The sequence below is a fragment of the Euphorbia lathyris genome, chromosome 4 (assembly GCF_963576675.1).
Source record: "Euphorbia lathyris chromosome 4, ddEupLath1.1, whole genome shotgun sequence".
NCBI classification, from domain to species: domain Eukaryota; kingdom Viridiplantae; phylum Streptophyta; class Magnoliopsida; order Malpighiales; family Euphorbiaceae; genus Euphorbia; species Euphorbia lathyris.
Genome location: NC_088913.1, coordinates 34,558,533 through 34,574,868, shown reverse-complemented (window position 1 = coordinate 34,574,868; position 16,336 = coordinate 34,558,533). Strand labels below are relative to the sequence as shown.

Here is a 16,336-nt window from a genome sequence, read left to right as displayed (position 1 = left end):
AATTGGTGGTGCGGGCATAAACGTTGAAGTTCTTTAAAACGTTCCCAAGCCTCATAAAGAGTTTCATTATCATTTTGAGAAAAAGATGTTAACTCTTTAATGACTCTTGCGGTTTTTGCTAAAGGAAAAAATTTTGATAAAAATGCTTGGGCTAATTGCTCCCAAGTCTCAAATGTTGCGGCTGGCATAGAAGTCAACCATTCTTTGGCTCGATCCTTCAAAGTAAAAGGAAAAAGGTGAAGATTGATTGCTTCTGCAGTCATATTTGGTATTTTAAAAGTGTCACAAATTTCTAAGAAATTTGTCAAATGGGTGTTAGGATTTTCGTTAGGTAACCCGTAAAATGTTACGTTATTTTGTAACATATTAAGCAAAGCTGGCTTAATCTCAAATTGATTTGCATTAATTTGGGGTCTAACTATACTGTTCGTTACACCGGCCACTCCTGGCCTAGCGTAATCCATAAGTGTGGCCATAACTTCTGGCTCGGTAATTCTAGTTTTTATTGGAGTTTTGTTTTTCTTTTTCTTTTCTTTCTTGTTCTTTTTAAGAGTTCTTTCAATTTCTGGGTCAATAGGATCTGGTGACGTGCCTGAACTTCGAGAACTGCGCATGAACCTGAAATTTCGCACGAACCGAAACTACCTACAAAACAGAATTTGAAAAATAAATATGTTAGTAACTAAAAATAAATAAAATATAAAAGTTTGAATAAGTATGAATAAACCTAGATTCGAAATAAAATACACAAAATCTAAATTTTTGTCAAAAAATTTGGCGTTCCCCGGCAACGGCACCAAAAACTTGTTGAGCGATTTCCGCAAGTGCACGGTATACGCTTGTAGTAATAAAAGATATCGATCCCACAGGGAACGTTTTTTAACAAAAACTTATTTTGAATCGGTTAAATTTACTTATAAGATTTATAGTAATGAAAATCGTTAAATCGGTTTTGGTTTTGAATCTGTTAGAATAAGAATTAGATTAGAGTATGAAAATGTTAGAAAATATTCTGATTTAAGAATGAATTTGCAAGACAGGAACGCTTAGTACTTTTTAGAAAAGTAAACAAATGTATTTGTTTGCATTAAGCAAAGAAAACAACTTTAAACTTTGTATAAATTATAAAGATGAAATAAATGACGGAACCTCTAATTTTTAGGCTTTGAACACAACAATCCTCCTAACTGGTTTAGATTGCTTCCTTAACCAAATTAAAACTCTACCGAGATAATAATTTGTCTAAGTGTTCAACAAAGTTTCCTTGTAAAGATTTTGAATTAAATATGTTTTAATGAAAACACCAGCATCAATCCACTTCGGATCCTTTACCAAAGTGCTGCATAAAAATTTATCGAATAGAACGGACTTTATTAGATGAAATATAAATTGATACAAGTTTACAGAGAACATGAAGCATGGAAACATTCGACGACTTGTAAGTGAACGAGTTGTCAATCCTTTCCTTGGGTTTCGTTAGAGTTTGTCAGGCTTAGGGGCGGATCCTCTACTCAATCTTCTCGTTGAATCTTCGTAATAGAGACGGGGTCTGTCTACTACCAAAATGAAAACTAAATTGGAACAATGTCTAAACGTTACTGAGTTTGTTATTATTGAATAAACAATGTGTGTACATCATATTGTTTTGAACAGAAATGAAATCTAAATTCTGAATCACTTGACTCGGAATTTCTGCATAAATTCTATACTAATCTCTTTCTTCTACATATCTTCAACTCTCCATCAACTCTTTATTTATAGATGTTGAAGAGTCTTGATTGAAGTGTCGTGTCCGTTGTGAAGGATCGTATCCATTGTGAAAGGACGTCTTTATCCACCCGAACGAACGCGTTTCGTCGAAAACGAAAGTCTGCAATTTGGCTTCTACAGATTTTTGCTCTTACCGAGAATATTTAATTCTCGGCCGAGAATGGGGGAGCATCAATTTGGTCTTCGAACGAAGGGAAGGAGAAGCTGAAGGGAGCATGTCGCGACCGAGAATTGGGGGGTCGCGGTCGCGGCATGGAACTTTTCCGCGTCTTTGGCTTTCGTTCTTGTCCTCGATTTGGCATTATTAATTTTCGTCGTCTTCGACTCCTTTTATAGGGTTTTTCTTCTATTTTTGATCTTTTTTCACTCCTATTTGGATGTTACCAAATATTTATGTACCTTGAATGAAAGAAACATATTCGAGAGTAAAAGTATTCTAAACAGATATAAACAGCACAAATTCATAGCAATTGATGTAATTATTGATGATATTTTAGGTATATTTTGGGCTTAACAGACAGATAGAACTGTAGCCGTTGGAAATTTATCGTGCCACGCAGGGCTCGCTAAGCCGCGGTCTAACTTTTCTTCGATCGGCCTCTCACCTTGTCTGTTTCTGAACCAAGTGAAAGGATAACTACACATAGGTATTTCTGCTAAACAACAGTGATCAAGGGTGTTCTGAAAGCCAGTTAGGAGCTGCGGAGGATGCCTTCGACCCCCATTTTTTTCCGAACCGAGGATCATGTCGTTAAAGTCACCGAGTATCACCCACGCTATGTCCGATATCCTGTACAGGTCTTTAAGGCATTGCCATGATAAGAGACGTCGTCCCCTTTCCGGGAAGCCATAGAACCCCGTGAGATGCCAGCGCTCCTCACTGTCCGGCGATATTATTACGCCGATGAAATTACTGCCATATTTCAGCAAACTGGCCCCAATATTCTCCTTCCAGATCATTGCCACACCACCACCCCCTATGATACTGTTAACTGCAAAGTGTCTATCAAAACCAATAGAACTTTGTAAATTTGAGATTGCACTAGTTCCCACCATTGTTTCCATTAAGAAAATAATGATAGGTTTATGGATGCGAACTAGCTCTTTGAGCTCCCGGACTGTCTCGAGGTTGCCCACTCCTCGGCAGTTCCAGCTTAGGCAGATCATAGCTTCCGGTTGGCCCATTCTGAGGAGCCTGCCGATATCTCTGTTTCATTATTAATCCCTTCTATAGTTGGATGTTGTGTTGTCTGATCATCTAACCTCTTCCATTTTGGGTCTGACGCTAACAACCCCTCTTCCTCAGATTGTAGTATTTTCTCACTTTGATTCTTAGCCTGTTGACGAAGAGCTTCTAATTCCTCTCTGGACGGTTCTTGAATGTGGGAGCTGATGAGAGTTGGTGAGGAATGTAACCAAGGCGAGGTGTTCTGCAGAAAACGGTGGGGAGATGCTCGCAAAAAGGCTCTGTATAGTGTAAGGTGCTCAGGGTCCTGGAGAGCTCTGAATGCCGCACAGTCATGATCGATGTGCCCTAACAGTCCGCAATAAAAACAAAAGTGGGGAAGCCTATCGTATTTGAAATTGACCCAGACCCACTTGGCCTCTGCTATGCCAAGTTTCATCCTCCGCTTCAGAGGCTTCCTTATATCCAAAAGTACCTGGACCCGAAGATAACCGATAAAAGTTTATGTATAGTCACGAGGATCGGTTCTAAGCACAGTACCCACATACTGGCCGCAGATAACAGCAATTTTTTCAGCGCGATAGCTTGCTGGCAGATCATGAAGTTGCACCCAAAAGGCGACTTCGTTAAGTTGTACTGAATACAATTCCTCATGGCTGGTGACTCGTTTCAAGACTAGCAATTTGTTCTCAAAGGACCACGGCCCTCCGTTCATAACCGCGTTCATGTCGAAAATATGGTTAAATTGAAATAGGAAGAGACCAACCTTTAGTTCGACGATTGCTATACCCCCGGCCGGTTTCCATAGTTTCGATAATGTTACCTTCATCCCTTCAGCGCTGATTGGCTTTTCCGTGATAAAGCGGCCGACGCAGCTCCATCTGAGATCATACAGTGGCGTGGACTCCTTTTCCGGGACTATCACAAGCGCCGCATCTTCCTCTTCCAGAGATAATTGTAGGTAATTGTGTTCCAAAGAGTCCATCAGGGTAATACGGAGGTTTGTAGTGTAGTATGGATTTGTTGATATTAGTAATGGAGTGCAGGGAAGGTGGAGATCAGACTTCTTCGAAGGAACGCAGGAACTTTCTTCGACCCCAAGTTAGGGTAAAAAACGGCAAAACCCTAGACTTCGGGTAAGGGGAGCTTTTTCGTTAAAACGTTATTTCATTTATCTTTGGGTTTTTACTTATCTATATATCTTATTTATGTCATACAGTTGCATTGTGTCATATAGGCATAGTTCTGTCTTTCATTTTGAATTATATAGGTTTGGCCCTTTTTTGTATTCATTGTGAGATATATGCAGTTCATAATTTTTATGCAACCTGAATGACAGGGGACCTAATTCAGCTAAAGTACTCTCATGGATTTATTAACCAAGTTGGATCTTGTTATTTATGTCAGTGATATGAATTAATTAAGTCTCATCTAACACACGTGGGAAAATGGAACAGTGATATTTATCGAGTTGTATATGATTGATTTATAATAACTCTTACAATTTATCCATTTCTTACAGAATTTTAAAATTGGCTAGAAATGAAAGAGCTTCACAGACTCATGCAGATGGTGCTAAGCTCAAGGAATGCTGTAATTTTTCTTGCTTATACATACTTAGCTAGTTGATTGTCTTGTCTTTTGGGGCTTAGGATTGTGTTTCTGGCAGATAGCCCACTTCTATACTATATATAATTACGGAAGCAGAGAGAAATGAGAAGAAATGTTTTAGAGGTCTTTTTGATGAGTTGTCAACGTAGTAAAAAATCAGATTAAAAATATTTAATTAATTAAAAATAAATATTTAATTAATTAAAAATAACAAATTTATATTTATAATATATTAAATAATTACTAGCCTATTAAAGATCAAAAAAAAAATAATTACTAGCCTATTAATTAAAATAATAAAAGAAAGCAAGAGTTACGGGAAGATGAAAAAACACAAAGTAAAGGAAATCCAAAAGTCACAAATAAACTTCTATATAAAGCACGATAAATAGTATTATATTTCTGAAGGTAAATATTCGATTTTTTTCATATGTTGTAGTTATTTTGTTCTCAATTATGTTGTTGTTTTACTAAACAATAGTTGTTATAGTTTTATCTTTCAGATTCATTTCTGTTGTTACCCAGGTTCTATACCTCTTGCTATCTTATCCATGTTTTCTTTTTTATTTGTCTTTTTTTTCCAAACTGATAGCTTCAATTGAAGAAATCCGACAAAAATAGAAGATGCATGAACAACTAAAACCGGAAAACACAAAAGTGTCAAAAATTACAAGAAATTCTTATGTTTCTCAAGGTAATTATTCGATTTTTTTTCATATGTTGTAGTTATTTTTGTTCTCAATTGTGCTGTTGTTTTCTTTTTATTAAACAATAATTGTTATAGTTTCATTTTTCAGAGATGAAATTCTATTTATGTCGTTACCCAGGTTCCATACCTCTCGCTACCTTATCCATGTTTTCTTTTTTATTTGTCTTTTTTTTCAAAATGACTAAAATAAAGATTTTGTAAATTTGTATTCTTTTTTAGTATATGTTGCTAGGTGTTATCGTTTCGATTGCTAACTCTTAACTAAAATTTAGATTTTCGGCTTTATATGAACTCAATTTTTGGCTTTCTCAAGTGTGTTGTTGTTTTATTTTTATTAAACAATTGTTGTTATAGTTTCATCTTTCAGAGATGAAATTCCATTTCTGTCGTTATCCAGATTCCATACCTCTCGCTACCTTATCCATGTTTTCTTTTTTATTTATTTATTTTTCAAAATGACTAAAATAAAGATTTTGTATATTTGCATTCTTTTTTAGTATATGTTCCTAGGTGTTATCGTTTTGATTGTTAACTCTAACTAAAATTTAGATTTTCGGCTTTTATGAACTCAATTTTTAGTTTTAACTGAAGTTAGATTAATTTTTCTAATTCGGAACATGTTGAAATCTACTCATTTTTTTAGTTTGAGTTTAGCTAATTGATATGGATTGTATTTTTTTATTTTTATGCATTTTGGTACAAATAGATATAAAGTTTCACACGATAGTTGTTCATTGAAGTTTGAGACATATTAAATAAAATATTAAAGAGATATTGGAATATTATACTTACAATGAAGTTTATTTCAATATAAATTATGTTATATTATTATTATCAAGAAGTTATTTTTTTTCCCAATTTTCCAGACAATGAGATTATAAGCGTCTAATACGCTTGATAAGATGTTTATTCTTAAAGAATGTGGATTATGCTAGATACGAATTCAAAATCAAGGTAAATAAAAATAAATTTTGATTCTCAAAATTCTAAAAATGTACATTAATTATGGATATTGAGATAATTGCTTTTGCAACATTGACTTATATAATTTTTAACTATTATATTATGGTTCGTACAAAATTGTTAGTATTTCAAGAGTTTTTAACAGATGAAAATGAAATATGATCATAGGACAAATTATTGAAAACTATTAATTAAGAAAATATTATTATTTGAATCTCTTCAAATTCTCGAATGTTGAGCATAATGATTCTAATTAATATAATTAATTTTACATATTAATTATAAAACGTTTTTTTTACTGAGTGGTTACAATTGCGATTTAATTCTATTTAACTAAAATTAATTTATGGACTTAATACTTCATTAAGAAAAAATAAAATGTTTAATTAATGGGCAAAAAATATTTTCACTCTCCTCTTTATACGCTTATGTCTCGACATTCTCTCTTATTTAAAAAAAAAAACCCCAATAGGAAGATGGTTCTCTCCTAATTATCTTTTTCGTCCCTTCATTTTTTTCAATTCTTTTGTTTGTTTTTCTTACTTACAAAATTCAAGAATATATAATTATTAGAAAATATTAATGAAGTCAAATAAGTGATATCTGCGAGTATGGCTAATATTCTATATAGTGAAAGAATGAAGAACAAATTGATCGAATGTCTTGATGAGATATTACGAGATGAAAATACAAGAAATCATCATCTTAAACTGATTCAATTAGATATATTGGCTTACGTGGTGAAACTCTTAGCCTAGTGGTTGAGAGCTTACCTATGCCTTGGGAGGTCATGGGTTCGAATCACATCCGGGTCTGGTGGGGATTTTTCTTTCTTCTTTAATGTAAGCGCATTGCGCAACTTTTTAAAAAAAATGAATAGTTGAATTCGAATACTTGGTGATCATGAAATTCCATCAACCAAAATAATTATCATCAAGATGAATTTGTGACTAATTCTTACGAATTTTATTTTTTATATGTAACATATTGAATTGATAAAGTTTCTTCATATGCAACATTAGAAAAGTATTGATTGTAATAGTTTATAGAATAATATATTGATATTGCTTCCATTTTAACATAGATTGTAATTCTTTTGTATCGTAGATATAATATTTAATTTTAATTGTAGTTTAATTCAATTTTTGTTTAACCTATATTGTAATTCTTTTGTATCGTAAATATAATATTTAATTTTAATTATAGTTTAATTCGATTTTTGGTTTTTTATTATATTCTAATATATTTCTTAATTAATCTGCTATTTTATTATTATTGTTTCACAAAATATTTGGAATATGAAAATGTATTAAAATTCCTAAAAAGTACAAATCATTGAATTTTGTAAAAATAAATAAATCATTCATCTTTAGTTAAAATTCAATAAAAAAAGTAGTCAATTATTTTTAAAATTAATTTAATTTAAATTATCATTAAAAAATATATATTAATTTCAAATATACATAATATAATTTTTTTCATAGCATGATATAAAATTATTTAAAAGTAAATATGTCAATTTATTTATTTATCTAAATTATATAAAAGTTTCATACCCTGTGCATCGCACGAGTTTTTGACTAGTTCAAACTATAATTATGAAAACTCTAGACTCACTAGTTGACTTTGTGGTTCTACTTTATTTTTAGATAGTTCTTTTAGAGATATTGTATGGTTTGCTTAGTTGTAAAAACAATCTTTCATACCAAGATTACTTTTATGAATGAAATTAATATCATTTTGTTGTTAGTGTCACTTTTGATTTTGATATTATTTATAGTATATGTGTTAATTATAAAATAAATACAATATATAAGCTTCTTGATTTATCAGGTATAAAATATATATTATCGCGCCAATAAATTTGGTGACAAATTAAGCGTGCAAAATGCCAACGATATACCAACGACATAGCATTTACCGACAACTTACAGACAATAACTGTTGTGGCTATTAACAAGGACTAGTAATTCTACTAGGTGGTTACCCACAATTTGCCGACGACATTGTCGTCCCTAATACCAACGACACAGATTCTGTCGTCGGTATTTATTTTACCAACAGGCAATATAGCTTCAACATATACTTCGTTGGTAACAACAATTACCGACGAGAATATAACAATTACCAACGACATAGTGTCGTTGGTAAACTGTTATTTTCTTGTAGTGGAAGCTGAAGCCACTGAGTCGGCGAACATATGCTTCATGGCCGATGACGCTGCTGACCACACTCAATCTGAGCATGCTGACCTCTCTGAAGAATCTGGGCAGGAGGAATACTCAAATGAGGTAACATCCTTACAATTGCTTAAAAAAGAAATGATTAACGCCCTAAGTGATTTATATACACTAACTAAAAAGTGTAACAAGAAAATAAAGGCACTCAGCAAGCGGTGTGACAAGATTGAAGAGGTCAAACTTAGTGACCTCCGATATCTTCTCCAAGACAACTCAACCTTGCATAGCAACATGGAAATTATGCATAAGTTTGTCTCGGAGGTCCAATCAGATTCAAAGAAACTGAGAAAGGATGTCACAAATCTTCAGAGCCAAACTAAAGGCTCAAACAAAAATAAATCTCATGCTTAGTACTCAGGTACTAGTCAGCATAGACAATTCACTCAATGTGACTGTTGTGGGAAAAGGGGACACACAAGAGATGTGTGTTGGTATAACAAGCGGATTGTTCAATGTGACTTCTGCGGAAAGAAAGGACATACCACTAAGGTATGTTGGCATGCTCAGCACAATGGTGCTGACCAAAAACAAAGTCACCCCAAGAGGTTAACATTCTGTGACTTCTGTGGTAAAAAAGGCCACACTATAAAAGTATGTCGTCACAAATTAAAACATGACTTTGCACCTGTTTATGCTAACAAACGAGGACCCAAAAAGAATTGGGTACCTAAAGATGAATGATTTAAAATGCAGGTGAGCTTGAGGTGCGTGGAGAAGTCAAAACTATGGTATATTGACAGCGCATGCTCGAGGCATATGACTGGTGATGAAACTCAGTTCATCACACTTGAGCTTAAACGAGGTGGAAATGTAAGGTTTGGAGACAATAAGAAGGGTAAGATAGTAGGATCAGGTACTATCGGAGGTAACCCCACCATTGAGTCAGTCTCCTTAGTTAAGGGTCTCAAATATAACCTATTGAGCGTAGCTCAGCTATATGATAGCGGTAGACATGTTATATTTGATGCTACTTAGTGTCGGATACTCGAGGGAAAAACAAATAACTTGATTTTAACTGCCCCTCGTGTTGACAATGTATATATGTTGAGTTTAGAAAAACAGTTTTCCAAAAATATATGCTTAGTGTCTAAAGAGGATAACTCCTGACTATGGCATAGGAGACTTGGTCATGTAAGCATGGACCTCCTAGCCAAATTAGCTAGAAAGCAACTAGTTGAGGGATTGCCCAAATTGAAATTTGAAAAAGATCAATTATGTAATGCTTGTCAGCAAGGTAAACAAATGAAGAAGTCTTTTCAAAGTAAAAACTTTGTCTCAACTAAGAGACCATTGGAATTACTACATTTGGACCTTTTCGGACCTGTCCAGCCACTCAGCTTGGGCGGTAAGAAATTCTCCTTAGTCATTGTAGATGATTTCTCTCGGTATACTTGGATCATCTTGCTGAGTAGCAAGGATGAAACATTTGAGATGTTCACCACATTGATTAAAAAGCTTGAAAATGACAAAGACCTAAAAGTAGCTCATATTAGAAGCGACAATGGTGGAGAATTCAAAAACCAACAGTTTGATGAATTCTGTGAAGCTGGTGGTATTGACCACAATTTCTCTGCTCCTAGAACGCCCCAACAAAATGGGGTGGTTGAAAGGAAGAACAGGACAATTGTCAAAATTGCTAGGACAATGCTGAGTGAAAATAGGCTTGCAAAGTATTTCTGTGGGGAAGTTGTCCACACAGCATGCTACATACTTAATAGGGCTTTAGTTAGACCTATTCTTAAGAAAACCCCATACAAACTTTGGAAAGGACGAAAGCCCAACATTGGCTACTTTCGTGCCTTTGGGTGTAAATGTTTTATATTCAATACAAAAGATAACCTGGCAAAATTTGATGCTAAAGCTAACGAAGCGATCTTTTTAGGGTACTCAACTAACAGCAAAGCATATAGAGTATATAATAAACGAACTCAAGTTGTTGAAGAGTCTGTCCATATAGAGTTCGATGAAACTGACCCTGCAGGAAAGATAACTCAGTCTGCCGAAGATGAACCAAGCTCAGCTTCCGCTGACCAAACAGGAGCTACTGAGTCATCAGTATAAGGGCTGACCAAAGGTAAACACGAACTCGAAATTACCTTTGCTGACCAATCTATTCCTGCAGATATTGTAGAAACACCTATTCCAGACAACTCAACATTACCCAAAGAAATAAAAATCCCAAGAGGACATTCGGAGAAGTCCATTCTTGATGCCGCTGACAACAAGCTGATGACAAGAGATCAGCTTAGAAAGTATCTCGACAATGTTGCATTCGTCTCAGTAAATGAGCCAAAGAACTTCGCCGATACTGAGCACGATGAATACTGGATCAATGCTATGCAAGAGGAGCTTGATCAATTCACGAGAAATGAGGTATGGGATTTAGTACCAAAACCTAGGAATTAAAAGACCATAGGAACTAAGTGGGTCTTTAGAAATAAACTAGATGAGCAAGGCAATGTAGTCAGAAACAAAGCCCGACTTGTAGCCCAAGGCTATAGTCAGCAAGAGGGCATTGACTATGGTGAGACCTTTGCTCCTGTTGCTAGATTAGAGGCTATACGTATATTGTGTGCATATGCTAGCTATATGAACTTTAAACTATATCAAATGGATGTTAAAAGTGCTTTTCTTAGTGGCTTTATAAACGAAGAGGTATATGTTAGTCAGCATCCAGGGTTTGAAGATCCAAAATTTCCAAACCACGTTTATAAACTCAAGAAGGCCCTGTATGGCCTAAAGCAAGCACCACGTGCTTGGTATGAGAGGTTGACCAACTTCATGCTAACCAGAAACTATGTCAGAGGCAAAGCTGACACGACCTTGTTCATTAAGAAAAAGGGTAAAAATATACTGCTAGCACAAATTTACGTAGATGATATAATCTTTGGTGCTACTGACGAGTCTATGTGCAAAGAATTTAGTAAACAGATGCAAACTGAGTTCGAGATGTCTACGATGGGCGAACTAAACTTCTTCCTTGGACTTCAAATCAAGCAAGGTAAGAATGGCATCTTTATTAGTCAGTCCAAGTACGCCAAGGAAATGCTCAAAAAGTTCGATATGGAAGATTGTAAACCCATATCAACCGCAATGAGTACTGACACTGTCCTATGCACAGATGAGAAAGGTAAGTCAGTAGATAGTAAGCTATATCGAGGTATGATTGGCTCTTTACTTTATCTTACTGCTAGTAGACCTGATATTCAGTACTCAGTATGCTATTGCGCTAGATATCAAGCTGACCCCAGGGAATCTCACCTTGTAGCTGTAAAACGAATTTTTAGATATTTGCAGAGCTCAGTTAATGCAGGTTTATGGTATCCCAATTCAAACAACTTCACACTCATTCACTAGTGGAAAAATGGCCATTTGCATCGGCCATTTAGGGCCATTTGCATCGGCCACTGGCCGATGCAAAAGCCCTCGATGCAAATGTGTTTGCATCACATTTGCATCGGCCGATGCAAATGCATGTTATTTGCATCAGTCCTTTAAAAGGGCCAATGCAAATGATGTAGCATTTGCATCACATTTATTAAAGGGCCGATGCAAATGCAGACTCATTTGCATCGGTCCTTTTAAACGGCCGATGCAAATGTCATTTAAAAAAAATAAAAAAAAAATAATTTGGATTGAATATGGAGCTCTATAATATAGCAAATAGCTTTGATTCATATATATTAAATGGAGAATTTTCATATACATATGTGACACAATAAAAGTGACTTATTGACCTCTCAAACTGGCTTAAGTGACAGAATAATACATAAAGAGTTGAGTGAAAAATGCACAGCAATCTCAATATCTTTAGCTCCGCGAAACCTTCTGCATCTTTGCTGATTCATTTTGGCCCTTGGAGCAACTCCATCTACATATTTATGTAGGAAAAGTTAGAAACTTTAAACAAAAGGGGATATACATGGATTCAGAGAGGAACTGACCAATTGCCAAATAGAGTAGATTCCGGGGTCTTACAATGCTAAATATATGATCAATATATTCATAGATGTTGTTGAACACATAATCAAATGTAGTTGGTGGTGAATACTGCAGCAAGTAAAAGTAGTAAATTATCAGATATGAGTAAGCAAATGAAGATATAAAAAGAGTAGAAAAGGAACTAATAACTTAATATTTGGCCACCTTCTATATTAAGTTAAATGTGAAGTGCACTTATATAGTTAAATGTTAATAATAGTTCAAATTCAGTCTCTTCTCTTCCAGTTGTATATTATTGTCAGCACCACACGTTTCTCATATTAAGTTCTTTTCATGTTATATTTAAGCAACCAACAACCTACTATATATCCAAACATAGAGTTAATCTTTAATGGCTTAATATATAAATGCACACTTGAACTTGTCCAATTTTACCCATGGCACCCCGAACTTTCACTTAGACCTATCACACACTCTAACTTAACAAAATCGTACCTTTCACCCACTCATTTCAAAGTATATAAACGTACTACTTCCCTTCTCCATAATTCCAGCTCCATATTAATCAATAATATATTATTATTGTTATGTGCAACCCAAAATCATCTTCATTATTTCTGTCCCAACAATAACAATAACAAAAATATCATGGATTCTTGTTTTCATGATGACCAAGAGGAATTACATAGATGGCCTACTCCTTCTCAGGTACTATATATATAATAATATATATTAACACTCAGGTACTCATACTCTAATTTCATCTTCTTTTGCTTTAATTCAGGTTTTCCAAGAAATCAAAATTATAGCAAAAATCTATTGCCCAACTACAATCACTGGTCTTATTTCGTATTCAAAAGCTATCTCCATGCTTTTTCTCGGCTTTCTTGGTGAAGTTGAACTCGCCGGAGGATCTCTTTCCATCGGTTTTGCTGATATCACCGGCTACTCTATTATTTCTGGTCTAGCTATAGGAATGGAACCCATTTGTGGACAAGCTTACAGAGCTAAACAGAAGAAACTCCTCGGTTTAACTCTTCAAAGAACTGTTCTTCTTCTTCTCTCTACCTCTATACCCATCTCTTTCATATGGTTAAACATGAGAACAATACTTTTATGGTGTGGTCAAGACCAGGAAATATCTTCTGTGGCTCATACTTTTATTCTTTTTTCTATTCCAGACCTTTTCTTTCTTTCTCTTCTTCACCCTCTCCCGTATCTATCTTAGAACCCAAACCATCACATTACCATTAACTTATTGTTTTCTGCTATCTCTGTTCTTCTTCATGTCCCTTTAAATTTCCTCCTTGTTGTTCATTTCAAATTGGGGGTTTCTGGAGTTGCTATAGCTATGGTTTGGACTAATTTTAACTTATTTATTCTACTTGTCTCCTTCTTTTACTTCTCCGGTATATATCCACAACTCGTTTTAGCTAAATCGTTAGCTAAAATGCTAGGAAAATATAATGTTGACAAGCATACATATATATACCTATATGCAATTTTGATTCATAGATAAGTATATATGGATTGAAACATAACCATAATCAATAATTTCTGAAACTCTAAATTCAGCAAAAGGAAAACAAATTTGATAAGCGAATACTTTCCCCTTCCTAATTCAAATTAAGCGTCTAACACACACCTTTGTTGTGAGCTGCTTCCTGGGAGCCTTACCACCAGTGGATTTACGAGCAGTTTTCTTAGTACAAGCCACCTGACTTACAAAATAAGAAGAGAAAGAACACTAATTAAAAAGAATTAGCTGAAAAGGAAGTTGAATAGCTAAAATTACAGTTCGAATTAGAATTGGACTGAGTTTGCTAGAAAAAAGAAAAGGTTTTCTAAACTAGAAGCGCATGAGCACATGTTCTGTTTTCAATGTTTACTGAAATGCACCAGACTGTACTAATTTCCGTTTCTGAAATCGACACGAAACATAGGGGAAAAAAACTTCTGAATTTCTGTACAACATAGTTGAGAAATTAACAGTTGTAATTCCATTTATTTCAATCTACAAGCAAAAATTATGTATAAAACAAAAAAAGTAACCAAAATTTCTTCAAAAAGTAACAAAAAAAACCCAAATGAATAAAAGAGAAAAAAAAAGAAACTCACCTGAGTGAAGACCGGATAATCCTGAGCAGAAAACTGAGAAACAAAGTGAGAAAGAGGGGAAGAAGAAGATAAATTAAGATTTGCAGGACTGTTCTTATTTCCATGAATCAAAGCAGCATGTAAAGCTCTAAGTTCCACAGTTTTAGCAATTCTACTTTGAACTCAAAACCCATATACCTTTGAATCGTAGTATTTTTTCGTTCTGATCTCCTCTGAAAATCGAGAGTGGCTGGGCAATGCTAAGGTGAGCGTTGTGTCAGATTCTGGCAGCGGTGACATGATAGTGAAGACGAGAAGGAGAATGGAGAAGAGAATGAGGCAGTGGGAGGTGGAAAATATAGATGGAGTTGAGATTGGTTCTTGTGAGAAGGAGAGGAGGGAGATGGGAAGCGGCTGCAAATAAGAACATTAACCCTAAAATTCAAATTTTATAGGAACACTATTTGCATCGCCTTTTATAAACGGCGGATGCAAATAATGCAGTTATTTGCATCCTTACTTCTTAAGGGGTTGATGCAAATAGTTCAATTATTATTTGCATCGGCCCTTTTAAAAGGACTGATGTAAATAATACACATCGGTCCTTAATAAGGGCCGATGCAAATGAACCTTTTGCATCGGCCCCCAATAAAGGGCCGATGCAAATGAACCTTTTGCATCGCGCTGTGTAAGGGCCGATGCAAATGTGTCGATGCAAATGGTCATTTTTCCACTAGTGATTGGATACACTGATGCTGACTATGGACGAGATAAGGTAGAACGTAAGAGTACTTCGGGAGGATGCCACTTCCTTGGAAGCTGTCTAGTATCTTGGTTCAGCAAGAAACAGTCATCAGTTGCCCTGTCTACCACTGAAGCTGAGTACATTGCTGCTGGAAGCTGTGTGGCTCAAGTCCTATGGATTAAGCAACAGCTTGAGGATTACGGAGTCAAAACAGAAACAATTGAAGTCAAATGCGACAACAAAAGCGCTATTGACCTATCCAAAAATCCAATTCAACACAGCAGGATGAAGCATGTCAGCATAAGGCATCACTTCATTAGAGATCATGTACTCAAGGGTGAGATCAAGTTGACCTATGTACCAACAGATGAACAATTTGCAGATATCTTCACTGAGCCTTTGGCTCGTGAGCAATTCAGCATATTAAGGGAAGCTATCGGTATGTCTAATCCTCTTCAATAATACTATGTGCTTAATTGAATGTTGAGTGATTACCATGCTGAGTAACTTGAGCTAAATTAGTAACTTCTACATGCTGAGCTTAATATGTGCTATAGAAAATCACCCTATGCTAAGTAAAGACATACATGCTAAGTGATTAACTTAAAATGAGTTTACTAAAGTAGTATGAAAACCCTCTACGTAAAACCGTGCACTCAGTACCACAAACGTTTAGTATTCTAACAAACTAAGTAAAGCCCACTTGCAACATTAAATGCTAGCACGCGAATTAAATAGCCACCTAGGATGACGTAAGAAATAATGAGAAAACACATGCGCCGAATGTGTCATAAATGCCAGGATCTTTGTCGATTGATCATCTCGAGGTAAAACGGCTAGTTCAACATATGGGATCAATTCGAACCTCTATAAATAGTGGAAGATTTCCCACTTATCTCTCTTTACACTCAAATTCTTTGGCATTCAAATCTTTCGCTCTCCAAATTCCAAAAAACCTCTAAAAAATCTCTGAGAAAATTATGTCGGACTCTCAGAATCTCTCCGGTGGTGATTACGACAAGAATCACTTCGATGAAAACCCTAAATCGCCTCCTCAGCAGGAGTTTAGCGAA

The 16,336-nt window shown here is 35.1% G+C and overlaps 1 protein-coding gene and 1 non-coding gene across 3 annotated transcripts; one reads left to right on the top strand and one right to left on the bottom strand.

The window, feature by feature from the left end:
- Window positions 1-107, top strand: LOC136228162 (small nucleolar RNA R71). The gene has a single exon (XR_010688496.1). It is a non-coding gene; the product is annotated as a small nucleolar RNA R71 (small nucleolar RNA).
- A 12,027-nt stretch (window positions 108-12,134) lies between these two features.
- Window positions 12,135-15,012, bottom strand: LOC136225793 (uncharacterized). Of its 2 annotated transcripts, none has more exons than XM_066013907.1 (5): window positions 14,717-15,012; window positions 14,540-14,572; window positions 14,067-14,138; window positions 12,424-12,529; window positions 12,135-12,350 (listed from the first exon to the last, which is right to left on the bottom strand). In XM_066013907.1, exons 1-5 carry the CDS (start codon window positions 14,816-14,818, stop codon window positions 12,220-12,222), a joined length of 444 nt encoding a protein of 147 aa, XP_065869979.1. In that variant the 5' UTR covers window positions 14,819-15,012; the 3' UTR covers window positions 12,135-12,219. The 2 variants fall into 2 exon arrangements, with proteins under 2 accessions (XP_065869979.1, XP_065869980.1); XM_066013908.1 differs by having other exon boundaries at window positions 12,458-12,529; window positions 14,717-15,008.
- Between the last annotated feature and the right edge of the window lie 1,324 nt (window positions 15,013-16,336).

What these genes read in the sequence shown, in the direction of transcription:
- LOC136225793 (XM_066013907.1), bottom strand. Translation starts at nt 14,818, where the DNA reads ATGTCACCGCTGCCAGAATCTGACACAACGCTCACCTTAGCATTGCCC. An exon ending in ATTATCCGGTCTTCACTCAG is followed by an intron (nt 14,139 to 14,539) that starts GTGAGTTTCTTT and finishes TTTGTAAGTCAG; the next exon opens with GTGGCTTGTACTAAGAAAAC. An exon ending in GGAAGCAGCTCACAACAAAG is followed by an intron (nt 12,530 to 14,066) that starts GTGTGTGTTAGA and finishes TACTTGCTGCAG; the next exon opens with TATTCACCACCAACTACATT.